The sequence below is a fragment of the Salarias fasciatus genome, chromosome 9 (genome assembly GCF_902148845.1).
Source record: "Salarias fasciatus chromosome 9, fSalaFa1.1, whole genome shotgun sequence".
Taxonomy (NCBI): Eukaryota; Metazoa; Chordata; class Actinopteri; order Blenniiformes; family Blenniidae; genus Salarias; species Salarias fasciatus.
The window spans coordinates 8352629-8374285 of record NC_043753.1 but is presented as its reverse complement, the minus strand read 5'-3'; the positions used below and the strand labels follow the sequence as shown (position 1 = coordinate 8374285).

The following is a 21657-nucleotide window of genomic DNA, read 5'->3' as shown; positions in this document are numbered from 1 at the left end:
TATGACAAGGGCAGAGGAGGAGAGAGAGATGAATAGACGTGTGAGGGCACAGGTGGAATTGGGAATGAGGGTAGAGAGAAGTGGAGAAGGGAAGGTGTGGAGGAAAACACAAAGGAGAGAGCAGAGGGAGGAGGCAGAGAGAGGAGACTTGGGGAAAGATGAGTAGAAAGCAGATGAAGGGAATAAAGAGTGTGGATGAAGGGTCAATTTAATTCATGAAGAAAGTGCATTCAGCTGAAGGAATATCGAGACAACCCTGCAGCACTTTGAGGGGGAAACTTTTTGAGTTTAAAATTAGATAATCTGAATAACATTAGTTGACCGTTGGATATTTGGGACGATTTCTCAACTGTTCCCTTCCCTGCCCGGTCCGCATCGGGTTGTGGCAGTGTGGAAAGCAAACAAGTCAGGAGTCCCTCTCTGTAGCAACTTCTTCCAGTCTCCAAGTCCATTCGGGGACCCCCCGAGTCCGACATGCCTGGTACAGAGAGCTGTCTCCTGCTTCTCAACTTGTCTGAATGTGTGACCAATCCTTCTGCCCGAGGCTCCTCCGCCTGGGTAAAAGTTCTCTCCCCACTCGAAGAGGATATGCCATTTTCACCCTGAGAAAAACACAAGACTCAGACTTGGAGGTGCTGATATGCATGCTGGAGGCCCTGCAGTAGAGATAAAAGCATGGCATCATCTGCAAAAAGCATAACATGATGCTCTTCTGACTTGTTACAATGTCATATGAACAGACATTGCTTTTACTGTAAACACAGTGACTGGTTAACTGGCAAAAAGATCCCTCCTAAACTCCCAGCATGTCCCGCACAAGAGTGCACAGTCGTGAGTCTTCTCTGAGTCCAAAAAAATACAGATATACTGGATTGTCAAACTACCCTCGATAATATGCAAAAGGGTGAAAACTGTACTCTTTTTTTTCCCCCATCACCTCGCTCCCGAGTTCATATTTGACATTGCATGTTGTGACTACAAGAGCATAGCACAAGCATGGAGAAATGTGGTGACAGCCAACACAGATACAACTCTTGTTGATCTCATGTGTGAAGGATGTGTCACACAGCATGAATACAAAAGTAAGGGTGGAAAAATAAAAATGCATTGGGCTTCCTCAATGTTACCAACTCCTACACAGCAAACGTGTCCTCCGTCAATGAAAATGCATGCCTTGTCACTATGGCAACCATTCTTTACCATTACGTCGAATAATATAAACTTGCAAATGTGAGCCCGTCACTCTGAATCCTTTAAGTGAATAGTCAGCATTATAGGTCACATCAAAAAAAAGAAAAGAAAAGAAAGATAAGTTGGAAGTGTGTGTGTGTGTGTGTGTGTGTGTGTGTGTGTGTGTGTGTGTGTGTGTGTGTGTGTGTGTGTGTGTGTGTGTGTGTGTGTGTGTGTGTGTGTGTGTGTGGAATATGGCGTGGATTCAAAGCAAAAGATCAAATGGAGCTTTTTAGATTTTCCGATGTAAACAATCTCCCATCAGCTCTCTGAAGTGTTTTCCTGCAGTTTCTTCTTTCCCTGCCAACAAAATCGCAGTAGGACACAATTGGATAAAACTGTAGAAAACATCACCGCTTCGCTGTTCCTCCTCTTCCTTCCTCTCCTGGTACTCTTGATTGTCTGTGGATATTAGGGCGTGAAGGTTATGCATATTCATACTGGCTTTCTTCGTCCTCCTTGCCAGAGCGTCTGGCTGAGGCAAACAAAAGGCCGTCGTCACCAGCGCTCGGTGCAAAATGCTTGAGTGGGAGACACATGCTGAATCGCTAATATCCAGCAAAAGGCACTTCTGAGTTGGGATGGACAGAGAATGAGAAAAGGGAAACCGGTTGTGTTGTTTTCAGCTGCAGGTTCTGCCCTCATCCCGATGTCAGTCAGATGGAAATTGACCCCAGAAGATATTAGATTTCGTCCCAGTCAAAACATAAATCAGCTTCCAGTTCAATTAACATGCCGTCATTCGGCTTACCCGTGCCGTTTTTCATAATGCGTCGTGCACACTCCATTTTTCATAATCCGCCATCTCTGCGCGGTGCTTCTCTCAAGTATAATGAAGAAATAGCTGAGTGTGGGTGTCCTGGTGACATAATGGTCGGAAGCTCAAATTGCACCTGCTATCATGCTCTGATGTCCTTGACATGCTGCAAATATAAGCATCACACGGTGATATATTGATCATTCGGTTTACTTTCCTTACACCTAGCATTGATGATGATATTTTTAGCATATTTTAATGAATTGCTGTAACCATGGAATAAACTCTATTAATTAGACATGACTGCAGGACACAAGTTCAAGAGAGCAAAAGATACTTCTTTGTTTAAACCTGCTGAGGATCATGTCACACGCTGACAACAAGACCATCTTCATGCACTAATTGCACTTTTTGCTGCTTGTCTGACATTATTGAGAGTTAAAGCATGTGCAGTACATAAAAATGGCACTAACGATAGAAATGATTTGGTTGAATTCTCATAGTACGATCACATGTTTTTGTTGTTTTCACTTTTTAAAAAAACGTAATAAAAAACTATCTCAGGTAATGTACTTTAAAATCAAATTTCCTGCGAATCCCAACTCTGAGATATGAAAATAAATAACATAAAATAGCATATAAGTTGTTTCTCGAGACGCAGAGTGACACTCGCTGCTTGAGATAGTCGTATCACCTACACAAACGCAGCTCACACTCAGTTCTTGCCACTGAGTTGCCTGTCAGCGTAATTTGTTTGTGCCTGATTGTTTCCCGTTTGTCCGATTAAAGGCCGTGCTTTATCTCTGCGTCCTCTAATAAGCCATCTTAATTAAGCCTGAGGGAAACTGGAATGGGATGCAAGCTATCTCTGGGCTCACTCAGCCAATAATTCCATTCTACATATGACTTGAATAACTTCAAACCATTTGAAAGTTACATTTGGGTTTGGGTCTGTTTTCATATGCTAATACTCATTTGGTTTCAAATAAAAATGATACGATATTCAACTGCTAATTGTTTTAAGCGAGGGAATGGATTAAGCTAAAACCATGATAAACTGCAGTAATTATATTTTTTCATTTAATGCAGGATGAGCATGTCTGGCTGGTTTATCAAGACTGAACAAATACTGATGCAAAATTGTATTAACACTCATTGAAAAAAAAAAGTAAAATGTTTTTTGAAAAACATTCGTAAGCTGCTCATTGGTATTCATGTGTCGCTGCAATAAGTTACACTGACTTTTAAGACAAACTGCTGTTATTCGTCGAACTCAGGCCCTGGTAGCTTTTTAGTTGAACAGTCACCCGTAATAGCAATCCAGCGTGGTCGTCTGTCCATATGAAAGTCCCTGTGCTGGTCATTTTTAGTGTTTATTGTCTAATTATTTTTTTGTGCACATGTGTATGTGTTGTCATTACAACAGCAAACAGCACCCACTAGTGGCCCAACATACTGACTGCGTTGTTTTAACTGATTTTGCAATTTTCATTCAAATAGAAATTTTCAGAAAAGTTGCCGTGTAAGCATGAAACGTAGAAGCAACAATGATGCATAGAATGAAACATTGCTTAAACAGGGACGCTTGGAGCTGTTAGCATTAGAATTAGCTAGGACTGTATGATATTAAGGGAACATGGGGTAATGTGTAGTTTCAGTTTGAGTCTCAGTATTGTCTGTTACTTTTAAGAACTTTGCTCTATAAAATCAGTTCTTTCTGTCTGAATTGTTTGGCCGGCCGGATTGGAGACTTTTGCCGGCTGATTGTTACCCCATGAGCCTTATGCTTCACATCCTTCCTCTAGGAGATTTTTCATGTCTGATCAGGTCCTATGTGTTGTTACGTCTTTTAATCTCACTGAAACAGTTCAACATCTCGCAGGTACTTTAATGAAGTATAGTAATTATCACCTTCTAGCTAACTTTCACACCTTCTAAGTGTATGCGTATGTTTGCTCTATTGCCCCAGAAGATCGAAGATGAATGAATGCGCTTTAAAACATTAAATTGCATAATAATCAAAAGTTGAGTCGTACTGTAAAAAGATCACAATCTTTTTTTTTTCTTTTTCTATATGCTCCATTTCATCCTCTTGAACCAGAAGGAATTACAAGGAACGTACTCTGATTTGGATTAGACACCTCATTACAGCCCCCCAGCTTATGAGTATAGTCTTCCACAACGAGGATATAGGTGCTACATAAATTAGACTTCCGCAATGACTTCTGCTCCGACAAACAAATAACCGTTGACTGGCGTAATGCTCCCTGGTGCCATAAGTGGTGTTCTGAGCAGCAGTTAGAGCTCCACGGCTATTGGCTGGGCACATGAAAGGGCCTGAATGGACCATTAATGTAGGGGAGTGTATTACATTATATGGTGTGTACAGCGGGTGGGGATATACTGCGAGTGCGAGTAGATCATGAGCTGTTGGAAAGTGCAGTCCGGTGGATGAAATGCCAGTAAGTAATAAAGGTGTTTGGCGTTTTGTTATTCGAAGTGGCGAACTGCAGGTGGAAAGTAAACCCACTCAAAAGTGCAAGCAGATTAATAATTCAAGATTTGAAGAAAAACCAAATAAATTCCTCGTCGGTCTGCTCGGTGACTCACTAAACTCACCTGGCACACTTACACATCCCTGCATCGCTTAATTGGTTGAGATTGATAAGCACGATCCCAGACAAATTGCATTTTTCACCTTTTCTAACCCTACATGTGTAGTAAAGTGATTTTTTTTTTCATAAATTAATCACACACGAGCATTAATGCTAAATCATATAAATAAATAGATGGATCTGTATGTAATTGCTTTGGTCATAAGGTGCCGTCTTTGGGCGCAGACTTTTTTTTTTTTTAGATCAGGATTATAATGAAAAAGTTTGCTGAATTTAACCGTTCACTTCAATCGCTGCTCGTGGCCTGACGAGTATTTCAGTTTTACTGATCCATTATCCTGCCAGATTGAAACGTTAAGATCCGAGGCCCTGCAGTTAAAACATAAAGAAGAGCACATAAAGAAATAGCAGTAAAAATGAAATCGGACTATAATAATTCTGTTTATTAGTTTTGGCTGGGAGCATCCCTGCTGGCTACAACACACCGGTGATGTCTGTCTGCTCATACCCGGGGCTAACTTTATCTCTGGAGCTGCTTGGGTGATAAAATTTGGCTCCAGAAGGTCAGTTTGAGTCACAGGTCTGAGGTGTGATCAGAATCCAAAAAACACAAGACTTTAACAGGATTTGGACAAAACGTATTCTTCTCAGCTGGGAAATAAAATGAGCTGTCTGATGATCGGTTTTTGCATGTATTTATTTGACCAGCATGAACTCCATGCAGCCCTGCAGACCCCCTGGTAGGCCATCCTGACCATGATTACACCATAAAGGGGGAACTTTATGCTCTGTTGGTGGTGCAGTGTTTTATTGCACACTAATTCCAATAGTGCTCGAGCATTTTCAGTTAGTTTCTACCCACTAAAGTGGTTTAACCCTTGTCTAGCTAACCAGACCAGTTTGACATGGTTTAACCCAGGGGTGTTTAGGGACCACATGCAGCCCTATTTGAAGCAGATAATAACCCCCATAAATTTCACAAAATCAAACCATTACCTCTGGAAATTGTTGCAACCTCAACATGAAATCAATTGTAATTAAACCCTCTGGTGCAAAATGCAGTGAAATGTCCGCAGAGCTTCTCCTTTTGCTGTTGCATTATGCATGTTTTGTTAAGGTTAATTGGCAGCTTTTCAAATATTTCAATCACAGCATCACCGGTATCTTAGCTTGGGTCTCCGTTACTCTTAAGAAATGTTTATTTTTTATTTTTTATTTTTTTCTAATAAATAAATGTTTCCTCTTGCAGACCGATTTTGGCCCAAGGGTCTTATGTTTGACACCCCCAGTATAAGCTCTTGTCCTCCACCCAGTCTGAAGACTATGCAGTCACTAACACTGACCTGCTTAAAGATGAGCGTTGAATTAATGTTTACCTTTCATTGTATGAACTGAAATGTCTCCAAACACTGATATTGTTTGGAGGACAGATATAGGAAGTCCTAATGAGGCAGTCATCAACATTTTGAACTCACCTGAAGTGATGGGTTTGGCTAGCCTGGCATGCCAGACTGACCTCATATGTCACACACAGAGACAGTCTGGTACCGCGCCACTGGGGCTTCATTTCAAACAGGCTGACGAGAGGCGGGACTACTGAGCGGAGAGAACCAATCCAAGAAACGAGGCTGTGACGCAACGACAATGCGACGTACACAGCGCTCCGTTGTAGTAGTTTTGTAGTCCAAAACATGGGATCATGGCATGGAGTTTTACGTCCGTTTTACCCCCAAATTCCACCGGACGCTTAAGCGCCGCGTCACGCCGGCGTCTTGTTCCCGAAGTCAATGCACACCGGGAGCGCAGCGCCGCGCCGCGCCGTTTAGAAGCGGCGACCTGAAGCGAATCACCAGCGCCGTGGCGTGCGCCTCCATTCTGGTGATCTGTCGTAACACCAGCACTTCTGGGACGCGACGCTTTGGCGTCCGGTGGAATTTGGGGTCAAAGAAAAGCCTTCAGAGCAGATTCCTGCTGTGGTTTCAGCGCCAAATTCAGTTCGTTCAAAACTTCAAACAGAGCCGTGGTAAAGCCTCGTTGTGTTGCGGCCGCCACCATGATTGTTTTGGGTGGGGGGGGGGGTATACTATGAATGACGCATCGCTAACGCCCGCCTCTCGTGGGCTGTGATTCGCCCGGTAGAAGTTTGCCGGGCAGAAGTCAGCTTCAATTGGCGCGGTACCAGACTGTATCTCCGTGTATCCCTGAGCATGGAGAGACAGTCTGGCGTGCCAGGCTAGGGTTTGGCCTCAACATGATGGCTAAGGTGTGCGTGAGGCGCTTGAGGCTGCTTTGTGTCACGTTTTTCATGCTGTGGGGACAGAAAGCTTTTCACACACATTTTTTATGGAGACTTGTTGTCCGTGTGAGGACAAAAATCAAGTTTCCACAAAGAAGGTCGTGAGGAAACAGCCAGCAGTGGTTATTGTTAAGGGAAGGATTGGTGTAACTCCAGTCTCTGGGTCATTGTGTTCCAATTAGCCAGATAAATTATTGTGATGAACGAGGAATAGAAGCTAACTGGTGCATGTGTGTGTGATTGTTACTTACTGTTGTGATGACCAAAAGCTTTTCACACATTCGCTGTGGGACAAAACCGCGGCTTACCCCAATGTTTGCGTAACTCAAATGATACTACGTTGCCGAGGCATGAACCCTGGTTCATAACCAACCTCCGCTGATAGCCACATAATAAACTCCTTCAACATATTTCACCACTGTAAAAAACTATATATAAAAATCCTCCCTGCAGCCGTTTTATGAAATCGATGTTAGCGCTAACGTCTCGGTGAGAGGTCATCATTAACCCAAAGAAGCAGAACTCTCATTAGTTGTTGGAACAAGTTTTTGGAGCAGTAGCGTGTCATCAAATACAACTTGACTCCACGACTTCATTAACAGTGTGAAGCACTCCGAGCCACTTATCAGCGGAGACGTCTCGCAGCGCCGGCCCACATCTCCTCCGACGCGGCACAGCTGGCGCTTTCCTCCCCGCTCACCTAAAACTGCAGATTATTGCACGAGACGTACCTCCATATGCTTGATGCTTTGCGTTTTTTGCTGGAATGTGTGGTTAAATTAGCTCCCAAACACTATTATGTTGTTTGCGCTCTCATCATCTCGATGGCTTTGCTCTCGCACAATGGTCGGACTCCTCGATGCTAATGACGGCTAATGTGCGTTATCGACTCGCAACCGCGTGACGCTCAGCCGGTTTTAGTGTCGTCGTGGAAAATTGAGTGAAATATGCCCATAAAATGTCCTTGTGTTGGTTTGTTTTGTTGTTTAGCTCTGAGTCAGGGGCTTTGGATTAAGAAGCACATGCATAGATGTTTTAAAAGTGCCTGAGGACCTTCGGCACAATTACATTCTGAGAAAAGGCTTAATAATAATAATCATTAACTATTGCCACAGTCACAGAAACGCTTCAATATAATTGAAACCTTAATTGAGTTCAGCTGTTTCCACGTTCGCTAAGTGTGCTGTTGTGATCAATACAGTCCCCTAGAAAAAGGGAATTACTGGATAATTGGAAACATTGTGTGCTGTGAAACCCAAAAAAACACAAAATATATACTTGAAACTGTTGTGTTATAAATCCAAACTATTACACAGTTGCAATATTTGGCAAAACAGTTGCAGCAAAGTGTTAATTTTAATGAATAATATTTGTAATTTGTTTGTTTTATTAATATCTTGGTTTGACTGACTTTAAATTTTTATAATAGCTCAGTTTTTATTGTCTTCAGGCTTAATTTATTTAAGATAATTGATCAGTTTTTATTAGTGGCTTTATCAAGTATTTAGATTATTTATTCCTTCTGTATGTTGTTCATATATAATTTATATGCTGTGGTACAAAATATGCCATTTGTGTATTTCAGCTATTGTTTTTTTTTTTATTTAAAGTTATGTCAGTTATTGCATATTCAATGAATTATCACATTACCGTCTAACGGATTTTAAATTTAGCAGTTTATGTTTGTTTGTTTTTTTAATGTGTTTTTAGCTTCTTTTGCTGCTTATGTTGTTGCGTTTTTTTTTTTTTTTTCTCTACAGTGTACTTGTTTTTCCATAAGCAGTGACCGTAGTAATTTTGTCTTTCAGCCATCGTGGTTCTGTTCATCACGTTGAGGCGGAGCAAAAAGGAGCCCCTCATCATCTCGGAGGAGGACATCAGAGAGAACGTGGTCACGTACGACGACGAGGGCGGCGGCGAGGAGGACACCGAGGCCTTCGACATCATCGCCCTGCGGAACCCGGCCGCCGCCGAGGAGCTCAAGTTCCGGCGGGACATTCGGCCGGAGGCCAGGAAACATTGCGGGCCGCCGCGCAGCCGCCGGAGTCCGTCGGTGGAGCCGGACGAGGTGGACGTGCACGAGTTCATCAAGCAGAGACTGGTGGAGGCCGACATGGACACCAGCGTGCCGCCGTACGACTCCCTGCAGACCTACGCGTACGAGGGCCAGGGCTCGCCCACGGGCTCCATCAGCCCGCTAGACTCTCCCGGCACGCAGTCGGAGCAGGATTACAACTACCTGGACGACTGGGGGCCCGAGTTCCAGAAACTGGCAGAACTCTACGGGGAGGTGGAGTCAGACGTGACGACCTAGTCTGTGAATCAAAACCAAATCTGTTCGTTTCCTCAGATTTTACAGCGGACAAACGACACGAACAAACAGAAATGCTTTCAAACTGTTTCAGTGGATTTCAACTTCTGATGTTGAACTAAAAAACAAACTGCTTATTTTTAATTTTTTTTCCCCCATTTTGTTTTTTTTTTTCATTTTGTCACTTTGGATGATTGTCTGGAAGTATTAAAAAAATCTGATTTTGTGATGGAGGAACATAAATATTTGGAGGGGGGGAAAAAAGGAAAATGGGTATTTTCCTTGGTGTATATTTTTTAATGCTCAATAAAGTCCTGAAATCCATATGAGTGGATTGGTGAGCGGTCTGTACATTTCTCTGCTTCCTGCCAGAGTGAGTGCAGAGCGCAGCGTGTGGTGACGGTGGTGGGAGGCATCTCCAAAGCCGCTATGAATCACCAGGCAGAGGACGGAGCCGAGGCAGCCGCACACCCAACCGCTACACCTCGCTCAGTTCTCCCCGTATCGCTTTCCCTTTTGTTAACTTTTTGATGTTTTTTTCTTCTCAGGAAGGCGCCTGAGTGCAACCCGGAGCTTATAACAAATCAAAAAAACAGACAAGGAGCATTGAGGAACCTGGAGGCTGTTTCAGCCTTTCTTTTTTTTTTTTTTTTTAAACACTTCTGTTAATATATCAGATTTCTTTCAGATAAATACTATTTTTTTTACAAGCTGCTTTCATATGCATGCTAAATAATGTGTGGAGTTATTATTGCAGTAAAATGAGTGTTTGATGACCCCATAGCAACAGAGGAAAAGGCTGAATCGTGATAAATAATGTCTCCATGCACTGTGCATTCATGCTCTGCGATTTAAAATTGAGGTGAATCTTGATTAATTGAGGAAAATTGTGTCATCAACTGACAGAAAGAGCACTTTTAATTGGAAGAACAACTGACAAATCACAAAGACATGAATTTAATCTGCTTAAGTGTTGGTAGCTGTTGTGAATTGTACCAGAAGCGCTGATAGCTTCTTCAAAATTAGGGCCAGAATATGAAGAAAAATTCCATTTTATAACACTCTGACAAATGCAGTCCTAAATGTGGAAATGTTGGAATTTATTGAAGTATCCTAACTAATCCAGGCTCTTGATTTCAAGGAACCTGCTCATCTCACCAGTGTTATCAACTCATCAGTAAAAGAAGTTCAATGACGCCGTCACATAATTCACACAATTAGCCATTTCCATGTAGTTATCGGGTTCAATTTAGTTAAATTGACAAAAAAAAAAAATGTGTTAAAAACTGCCATTGGAAGGAGGTGCAGTGAAAACTGGGTCATCTGTGAGTGTTTTCAGAAGTAGAAGAAGTCTACTTCCGATGGAATCAATAAGGCTTTCACAGTGCACAATATTTATCTGATCTCCATCTTCATGCAAACAAAACGGTTAAATCTTCTTGAGCATGGTCTGGAGGTTTGAGAAGCAGACTTGGGAATCATTGGTTGGCCAGTGTGAATCCCACTGCTGACTCCTGAGCAACACCCCCTGACCCTCTCTGTGCTGTGCTGCGGTCGTCCACTGCTCCTAAACATGTGAAAGCATGCGTAGGATGGATTAAAAGCACAGAAGTCATTTCCCCAAAGGGATCAATGAAGCACACTGTCTTTGCGGTCAATAGCGTTTCAGCTGGTGTGTGAGGAAATCAACAACTTGGCGCTTTTCCAATAAAATGTACATTCACTACACAATTATTTGGATCACATGCAAAGACACATACTGACACGCGTCCCGACATGTTTCCCAAACTGAGTGGGCCTACAGCAGAGGCCCTGTTGAAAACACATTTCCAAATGAAAAGAGAAGACTTTTGATGTATCGTGGGTGTCTGGTTAAATGACTGATGCTCAGAGCAAATGAAAATACAACTTTTTGAAAATGTTTCCCAAGGTTGAACTTTTCATGAGTGCTTCCACAAGCGCAAACCACGATGGCCAAAATTTTCAGCATTTTTGCTGTTTTCATGCAAACAAACATAATTTTTACTTCAAACATCACGTAAATGCAGCTTTATCCTGGTCACAAAAAAACAATACATTTAGTCCATGTGCTAACAGAGCCTGAGCAGGTGAATTCTGAGGTTGTGAGGTTGTTAATGCAATCCAAAACAAATAAACTAATGAGCTGAAATCTTGTCACTAAAACTTGAATCATTTATTGCATCAGTGTAGAAGATATTTTTGTTTCTCCACATCGCTGCAGAGGCACAGATTTGCCTTAAAAACACTACAACCTTGCAGCTCGTTTCTCTGGGGTCCCTTCATGGCCAACTTCCCAATTTATTGGGTGTCTGGGAGAACCTCTATAGGAGCTCGTCTCTTTCTGGGTTGGCTCATTATTTGTTCAGCCGTGACGCTTTATTTGCAAAGCCGGGGCTGCTTAGGGAAATTCCTGCACACGCCCTTTATATAACACTAAGAAATTTTAATGGCGCTTTAAACTTGAAGTTCTTAAGTGTGTTTGTTGATGTTTATTATGATCCCACGAGGCAAAAAGATTAAATGAAACCACAAAAAGTGCAGCACGGAAAGTGACGCTCAAGCTCCAACAACACGAAAACAAAGGCAACTCTGGTATTAAAGTAAGTTTGCAAGTTGCTTTCAGTTCTCAAGATGGCCGTCAGCCTCCAAAACTACTGCTCCCAGAAGCCACCACGGGACTGGCAGGTGTTGGCGCTTAAGAGGCCTCGTTAAAGGAGTGGAAGGGAGTTTTGAAGAGGGGTGAAAGGGAGGAAGGAAGACAGAAGGCTGGAGAACTGGCAACAGATGCAGAAGAGGGACAACTGTGACAGAGGGGGGAAGTTTTTGAACTTTCTAGCCAGCTATTATTTTAGAACCGCTTCTGCATGTCAAATGTCAAATGTCGCAAGAACACAGACACTCAAACCGGTTTTCCATCAAACCAAAAAAATTCTGTTTTTCTGCTATGCCCATTTTATTCCGTTTCGAAACAATTACACAACATTATCAAACAAGCACCCTGCCACGCTGAACGAGAGAAATCTCACCTCAGTTGCCAGACGTTGCATCTTCATGTCACCCCGACTGTAAATAGAAGGAACTTTCCATCCATTAAAGAACAAAGAATCACCTCACAGGTATCGCTTAAAACACTGAGGAGTTCAGAAACTTCAACTTCAAAGTGGTGTCATTATTTCAGCAGGGGGTCAAAGCTGCCGGGTCGAATCCAGAATGCATGATAATGGAGGGTTTTTTTTGTAAAGCAGGGCCAAGTCTGTCACAGGTGATTTTTTTCCTCAGTCCGCAGCGAAACCCTTCAGATCTTCAGAGCGTGACGACAACGTGAAGCCAGTCATCGCCCGTTATCCGACTCCTCCTGAGCGTCGCGCTCTCGTTCGGCGCCGTTTGCCTCAGACATGAGAAAGACGAGGGGAGAGGCTGATGAACGTCTCGACTCTTCGTTAACAATCACCAATTTTCTCTCTCCTCACAGAATCACCGTGGGGTTTTTTTCTTTTCTTTTTATTATTTCGGACTGGAAAATGGAGACGGGCTTGGAATTTCCTTTCAACATGTGTGAGTGAGCCTGAGGCTGGCCCGCGGCAAAGGTCACACAAGCTAGCACAGAGGTTCCCTTCAGCCGACATTGGCTGGCTGCTCCTCTCAGTTCCCGTTTGAAGGGTTGCGTTGCATGCATTTTTATTTGATTTGAATCGAAAATTATTTATCGGGCAAACGCAGAAGCCGTCTTTATTATTTGTTTTGTGCTTTTCCCCTTAATTCTTCACAAAATCTTTCCCCCTCCTGGTGCTGCTGCCAAGAGAAAACAGACAAACTCCAACTTTCTGACGACTCCCGGTCTCCCAAAGTGTCAACGTTGCTTTCCTCAGGCAACAGAATCAACCAGCACCTGCCCGAAAGGGCCGTCTCTGTAAACAAGTCAGAAGTGGGACTTCTAGTGTGGATAAAGCCGGAGCTGCTGTGAAAGATGTGTGGTTACCTCCATGTGGCAGCCGAATGACCCGAAACTGTAAAACTGCCTGTAAGTACAAAGTTTGAAGCATGTTAGGATTTGTCAGGCAGGAAGGATTTGAAGAAAGGGCACTGAAATGTCTTCAAAAGAAGCTGAGTTTTTTTCTTGTTGTGAAGCTGTTTTCAACTTGTTTTTGACATTTTTTTTTTTTTTTTTTTTTTAAGAAAGCTCGCTGTGGGAAACATTGAGCATCAATTTGTGTCAAAAAGACTGATTCGCTTAGAAAAACTAAGGGTCCGATTAACAAAGATTCTGCATAAAAAATGTTAAATTGCACACTCATATATTTCACTTAGCATGCATTTATACAAGCAATTCGCTTATCAGACCAACGCCACAAGTGACATGGTGCACAGACAGTACTATTCAAACGGCATGCTTTAAACCCTGTTTATACAAGAATGATCCCACAAGGACAAAACAATGTGGAGTTCTTACGGAGGAAGTTGTCAAGTATCGGTGAGCGCTACAGCAAATAAGTCTGAATTTAGAGGAAAAAAAGAAATGTAGGAGATGTCAAAGAGTCAGAAGTTCAGGCAAAAAAAAAAAAATATGTAAATTCAATTAAGGGCACAAACAAAAGGGATTGCCCGCCAGCAGAGACATTAACAAGAAAAATATCTGCAGAATTAATAATTCACATCGCATGTTGGACATTAATCAGTAAACATGAACTTCTACCAGTATTTGCATGATCCAGAACAGACACTCAATATCCCATATTCATGAAGGGAAACAATCCTAATGGATAATTTCATCACATGTTTTGAATGGATCTAGTCAGATTAGCGTCATGAATCCAAACACTCTTGGGAGGAAATTAAATTTTTTTTTGTTGTTTTTCGAAACAACTCTCAAATATAATTGATCTATTATGGGTTGAATCCGTGGGAATAAGTTTGCATAAAAAGAGGCTATCTATATCTGGGCTAAATATGGATAAACGAACAATAGAGTCCACCAAACACCGGGGGTTGAAACATTTTTTCAGGCCCTGTACTTCCCACATAGTCCCCAGTGCACAAATATTGGCTGGGCAGCAAACATCCAGTGTTTTTATAATCAGGTTTGCAACAAACACAAACAGACTTTTGCACAGCTGATGATGTCCAAGTCAATAAACAGCCCCGAGGGCAAGAAATTATTCACTTCCTCTAAATTATTTAGCTGCATAATTAACCAATTTTCCTATGTGTAATTAAGGATCCCATTCGATTGGATGGCACTGGATCTGACCCCTAATGGATAACGCCGCTCATGTGCACCGCGCCGCCGTTCCTCCTTCCCAGGCTAATGACACAAAATCAACACGATATCCTCCACTGATGCGGCGTCGTTCTATTGTGCACGCCATGTTCTTATCGCGTCCATAGCCGTGCAATTTGTGATGAAGATAAATCTTGTGGAGGAGGAGGAAAAAAAGAAAAAAAAAAGGGGGGGATTTGGAGAAGAGGAATTTTTCATCCATGACTGGAAAAACCAATCTCAGAGCAATTAGTTACTTGATAGGAAATTAGGCAGACATGACACTTTACAGAGCGGGACTCGGCAGAGAAAAGAAATCAAATGTTGATTAATTAAAAAGTGGCGTGAAGTTTCCAGAAGAGGGCCAAATTTTGCTTTTATAGGGACAAAAAGAAATGAATGGTGAGATAAGTGTGAGACAGTGAGGGAGGTTAACATGGATTAAACCGTCAACCCGTGAATAAAGATTTCTTTCTTATGGAGCCACAATCTATCAAAGCTCTGCCCATATGTTTGGGAGATAAGGCCGGGGGTAATATCTCACTGGCCCCTATGAGGATATTTGTTGGGGAAATGGGTCCCCAGGTTTTTATCTTTTGTCAAAAGCAGCAGAATGGATTATCAAAGAAAATACTGGAGCAGTGATGGTTCTCCCGATGTTTTACTGCCTCCTTCACCCTTAACACCCTTATATCTTCGGGATGAGCAGCCGCGCGTCCTGCAGCAGTTTGTTTATGCAGCTTTAATTGCATTTTGCATATCAGGTCAAGGATGGATGTGGATTTATGTTTATATCTCTGAGCGTTTGAGAGGTAAGGTGTATATCTGTTGGGTTTTTTTTTCTTTTTTTTTTTTTTTTTCCCCCACTTCGATCTTTTTTTTCCAGTAGGTTGTGTAAGTAAGACCTCGGGGCCAGTCGAGCCAGCTGGCACTGCTTTTCATAGCGTTTGAGGTCAGAGGCTTCTAAGGTTTGAAGCTTTCACATCGAGTGTGGTTTAATGGAGGAAGGCTTTGCATATTATAAATGTTCATGACTCTGGAGTATGTGAAGGTGAACTGGAAATAAAAGATCAAAGAGACTAAAAATCCTTTCAAATTCAAGCTAATGATTCATTAAAGTTGTTTTACCCCAAAGTTTGTGCGGCAGAGGTTTGTTTTCTTTTTTTCTTTTTTTTAAGTACTTTATAAAAGTAGAGATTTCCACCTCTAGATGCAAAGTGACTTGTCAATGTGGCATCTTCGTCTGGCAGTGAGTGACTACAATGGGGGAGACTGAACACCTTCGAATTCAAGCTTTAAAAATCAGTAAATGCTCAGCGATAATCCCGTCGCATTCACTGTTTTCAAGGAAATAAACATGTAAATGTGCTAATAAGTGTCTTCCTCTGCTTCACCTCTTTGACATGATGGAATAAACTATGAAGATCTGAGGAGGGTGAAGAAAGAAAGGGAAAAAAAAAGCAGTTCAGAAAAGCACCGTCACTGAGACAGCTGACCCACATAGCCTGAAAAAGAAGTTCTGCCGAGAAGGAGCGGGGACACACTCTCTTCACCAGTCTGTGACGAATGTAAAGTTACATGGGGAAGGGATTATTAAAGTATTTCTATTCTATTATTCAATTCTGAAATGAAACCTCTTCATACGAAGATGAATATGTGTAACTTAATACACTTAATGCACAACTGTTCGAAAATGAAACCGAGAGGAAAGCACCAAAGCAGTAGATTTTCATTACAGTTCATTTCAGTGCATGTTAAAGACACGGATGGGTTTTTCAATTAATAATTAAAATGTGAGCCATAGTTTGATGGAATTAATGTAAAAAAAATGTAACAAATCATGTTTCTTTCTATCTATGCTCTATATCGTAATGAATCATCTTTAATCCTAAATTTTATAGTCACACGACATAAATTATACACTGAATTAGGTGCTTGCATGCCGAACATTCAAAAGCATGAGCAGAATCCGGACGCAGAGGATGCATGCAATCGTGACAAATGAGCATGTTTGTTGATTTTGTATTCACACACACTATAGGGATTTATTATCCTCAGTAAAGTGTGCTAAGTAGTTATCAAGAAAAACACAAGAGACTGACATAATCTAGTGAGAAATTCACCTCATTTAGAAACATTGTGAAGCTGTAAATTCTAAAAAAAAACATTCCATACACTTCCATCCAGTTTTCATTGTTTGTTAATGACATATATTGGTGCTGAACGCTTTTGAAAAGTCACAGAAAATGGAGAAAAAACAACAACCCTGAAATCCCCTTCAGCGGCACTTGAGGGATGACATTCTCCAAATATTTTTATATGTGCTTCATAAAGAGAAGATAATGAAAAAAAAAACAGCGTTTCTTTCCTCTCAGATCTTTCACTCAGATCTATTTGCACTGCCAAAAAAAAGTGTTGCATGTTTATTCTCAGTGCGAATGCAAAAAGCCTTCAAGTTAAAATCGGTTAAGTTCCTGTTTTGTTCTGTTGTGCGTCAGCCTGTGTGCATGAGGCATTTACTCGTTTCCCAGATTTCTGCAGGTTGATAACAGTGTGAAACTTGGCTGGAGAACACTGTGTGCCTCTCTTGAGGTTCACGTCTAAAAACCCCGTTCAGTTACGATCCCTCCATTTTTACTGGAGTGCTGCCAATCGAGATATTTCTCACAGGTTTTTAGACACGCCAAATAAAAAGAGGTGGAAAATATCATCCAGTATTTTCATATTTAAACTGTTCATTCGGCTGGAGGTGAAAGTCTGCAGCAGACGCTCAATTAGAGTTCAGAATAAATCCAGGCCAGCTCATTCAGATGATGACACCTGACAGAGAAAAGAGAAGCAACGGGCTCAGCGTCTTGCTCAAGGACACAGTGGAGATGGGATATCAAACATGCAACCGTCCAGTTGAGGGATGACCACTCTGTCAGCCACAGCTGCCACCAATATCACGTTTGCTCCGTTTGCAGCCATTTGGTCAGCAGACCAGCCCCTAAAGTTGAAAAATGTGCTCTGGTGTTATAGACATGAGATTGATGAAAGAAAGCATAACAGTTTGGGAAATAATGTGCGAAAGCCTTTAGGCCTGAACAAAAAACAGGCCCCGACTTTCACCTGTGCACCACCCAGTTCCTGAAGGACCATAACTCAGAGAGAGACCCAGATCACTGAAGCCATGAAGTGTTTACAACTCCGTCACCTGGACATTAATATTAGACACATTTCCTTCTGAAAGTTCCCAAAGATGAAAAAAGCTGAACAAGTTAGTCACCTTTTATTCTGTTAAGCCTCTTAACACACTTTGTATGACTTTCGCTGAAGTTTACAGACATTGTCTCAATAGAGAATGAGTCGTTCTGCTCCACGAGGGACTGTGGCCCTGCTGCCGAGCACAACAAACAATCCTCTCCGGAGCTTGGAGCTAATGTCGGGCACCTACTGAACAGACAAAGAGACTCATACCTGAGTCTCTTCCTCAACATTAAGGCTTCATGCACTAATTAGTCCCTGATGTGATTGTCTCCCTGCATAAGCTGAAAGTGGAAGCTTATGAGGAAAACGTCGATTCATCTCCAGAAAAACAGACTCTCTGGGTCTTCTGCGGTCACTTTTCAGTTGTCGGTAAAGAAGTTTGAGAAACTATTACATTGTCTTTTTATTAGCTGGAATATGATGTGCTTTGTTCACCTTCGTCCTGAATGTAGTTTTATTTTAGACTCAGACTTCGGCTCCCTGTTGTTTATCCTGCTATAAAACTTACAAAGTCTTAATTTCTGCTCCATGCATAGAGGCATTTCTCATTACTATGTAAATGGGGGTGCTAAAAATGCTAACCAGAAAATCTACGGTGTAATGGAACTTGTAGTTAAAGTAGAAATATTAGGGTTGAGTTACTCACTGAGTTCATCATGCTCCACAAGAGCGCACTGGATATCAAACCTGTGAGCGCACGAGTGACGGCAGCTGCAAGCAATTTGTACGACTCCTCACTAATCACAGTGAGGCAACGTCTTCCCTGCTGTCATCAGCCCCCATAAACAAACAGGTGATTACTGTGACGTGTTACAGGAATTAACAATTCACCGATGGCGCTGTGGCACTCCCCATTGTTAGCACAGTTTGAAAACACAACAGTCTTAATGATCAAGTATTAAACAAGACACACATGTTGCACGCACGAACGACTGATAAGGTTCAGGGTAAAACTTTGTTCAAATGAGCCAAAATGAGGTGGTGTGATGTTATGATTTCAACTTGGAGAGTAGTGGTCGGTATGCTCACTTCATTGCTTGAAAGTCATGAGTTTGAAACCATGTTGGAGGTTTGAATGTGGAGTTTCCCTGTTCTATCTGTAAAATCTGTAACTATACCAACTTATCTACCCATACAGAAGCAGTAGAAGACAGATGCAATGGTCTTCTGGTGCTGGAGCCACAGGAAGACACCATCTTCAGAAAAAATGAAAACGTGAGAAACTTCGATTACAACGAATGAATGATTGTCTCTGCGTTTTAGTAAAAATGATGATGGCTTCAGATGACTTCACCGAATCCATCTTCTCAATCTCTGTCTCCTCATCGCTAATTTCCAGATCAAGTGTTGGATAGCTTCATTCATTCATCTCTAGATGGCGGCGTGCATTGATAATGTTATTTTTGTGTAATGATGAGGAATCTTCTTGCCTCTAAGTAATATTTTTGTTGTTGTTTGGTTGATTATGCAACTTCAATTGACTCGTATGTCCAACGGTCAACGGTGATTCAGTGCAGGTTGACGCGGCGGTCAAAGCTGATGTGTTAAATCTATGAGACAATAGCAGAGTGTTTGTATGGTTCAGTCAAACTCAATCTGTTTTTGTTCTGCCTTTTTCAAAAAGACAATGGGGATTATTATGAGCATCCGTTGATCCTGACCTGAAGGAGACATATCAAAAAGATGAATGGACAGAAGCAGTGTGAGAGAACTGAGAGGCAATCAGAGTTCAAAGCCTTTAATTAAACATGTTATTTCAACAACTGTGATCCCAAGTACACAAGGCAGCTCTGACACGCTCTTTAGAATCCTTTTAAAAGCATCAGCCATCAAAGAAAATCTTTAATTATATAGATTTTTAATTCTTAATACACAAAACATGAATCATTAAAAAAAGAAGAAAAAAGAAATCAGACAAAGTTAGTAATCTGTGAGCGTACTTCATATTTTGAGAAAGCTACAGTTTGGCCTTAAAATGTTCATTTCCGAAAGCTAATTAATCATTTTTGGGTAATTGGGTTTGCCTGAATGATGAATGGATTGCACAGTTGCCATACAAGTGGTAGATGAGGGATGAGTGAACGTTGGTACTACAACAACCAGCCACATTTAAGAAAATCCAAAACAAGTTTATTTTTAGATGTGACGATGTAAGAAACCGTGACACTTTCTGGCATTGCGTTCAATTGCTTTAAATCTTAGTTATAAAACAAGAATTTCTCTGTGTCACACTTGTGACTGTGTAAAAATAAAATGTGGCGGAAATCCATTCTCTTCAAAATATATATCCTTCATCAGGCTAAGCTCATGAGATATCATTACATGTCTGACTATACGTTTTGTAGATGACATGCTGCTTTACATAACATAACACAGAAAGATGCAGGTTTGATTCCCTATCACTCTTTCTCAAAGTGTCATTGAGCAAAACTCTGAACCTGTGATAGTGCTTGGTGTCTGAACAGTGCTATATACTGTAAATACATAAATATTAAAAATAAAAAGTCTTGTTTTTCTTGTACAGAAGTTTAATATTGTAAACTGGTTCAGAATATGCTTTTGATTTGGCATAGTTACAAATAAATCCAAATTATGGAGTTGAGTGAGGAGTTTAAAGAGAAGGTAGATGGTGGGAAGTCCCAGATAAAAGCTCTATAATAGCCCCAAAAAGCTGAGCCGCAGGACGCCTCCGTATCGTGTCAGGAAACACAGAAGAGATCCTCTTTCAACTGAATCAACTGCACCGAAAACAGCACAGCGGGGCACAGATATCTTATTACCCCACCCATGAATGTAAAAGAAAGGAAACCGCGGTTGTACATAAGAAGTCTGACGTGAATTTTAGCCTAGTTGGAAAAAGAAAAGGCAAGAGGAAAAAAAAAAAAGGTTTGATCATCAGCCCATTTAACTCCGGTGAGAGAGGCGAGGATGGCGCAGTCTCTTGTGTTCATCATTGACAGGATTGCTTGGGATGCCAGGTGTACTCATTTGTCTTTGAAATAATTGGAAATTAAGAGGATAATGAGGTCTTTGGGGAGACGGCGATGAGTGTTTCTGACATTCAGCTGAATGAGGGACAGAATATATAAACCACTTTGATTTGCCTTCATAAGAGACAAAATTGCGAGATTTTTCAGTCTGACGCCTGTGAAAGGAGGCCACTGCAGTATTTCACTTCTGATAACAATTAAAAGGGATAACAGCTACTAAACTGTCAAGTAATACAGTGCACAATGGCACGTTTTCTCAGAGAGCAGTATTAAAAGTGCCTGAGCTGAAAGAACAAGGGTTGTTAAAATTGATTCCTGGAGACTAAAATGCACTTTAAAAAAAAAAAAAATAGAATCAGTTTTTTCTTACAACTAACAATCAACATTTTCGAAAGAAAATGATGCGTGGTGGAGTAAACACTTGTCAAGGAACATTTATCACAATAAACTGGTATTCATTGGCAACATATTGTCTATAAGGCAAAGAACTAGAATCTTATTTGGTCTATATGTCAAATTGTGATTTTCTAGTAAACAGAATAATTATTTAATTTTATTCTCCTGCAAGTTATATTCTAATTATAAATTCACAAACCACACAAGCTCCATATGGCGCAACATTGCAATTAATATTGCACCATATGGAGCTTGTGTGATAACCACACTGGATTATTGCCATGAATCATCCAGCCTATGGTTCCAGGGGGCTGAAGCCCATCAATCCAGGAAAGCTCTCTATGCACGTGCAAACTAAAAGAACATGCAAACTCCACACAGAGTTTGCATGTAAAACCTCAAACCGGTCATCTTCTTGCTGTCAGGAAACATTTTGTTGTGGCTCAATTCAGGGATGAAACATGAACAATCTTTCCCGGCTGTGTTTGTTTTTGTGCTTCAGTCTTCGGCCAGATGACTGCCTTCACTCAAATAC

The 21657-nt window shown here is 41.4% G+C and overlaps 1 protein-coding gene across 2 annotated transcripts in view; it reads left to right on the top strand.

Annotated features, from left to right (window-relative positions):
• LOC115394293 (cadherin-18) overlaps positions 1-9388 on the top strand; it is a 91348-nt gene extending 81960 nt beyond the window's left edge. For both annotated transcript variants that reach the window (XM_030099579.1, XM_030099578.1), the window contains exon 11: positions 8707-9388. In XM_030099579.1, the coding sequence (XP_029955439.1) occupies positions 8707-9212 (506 nt within the window). In that variant the 3' untranslated portion in view covers positions 9213-9388. The remainder of the gene's footprint in view (positions 1-8706) is intronic.
• Positions 9389-21657: the final 12269 nt, after the last annotated feature.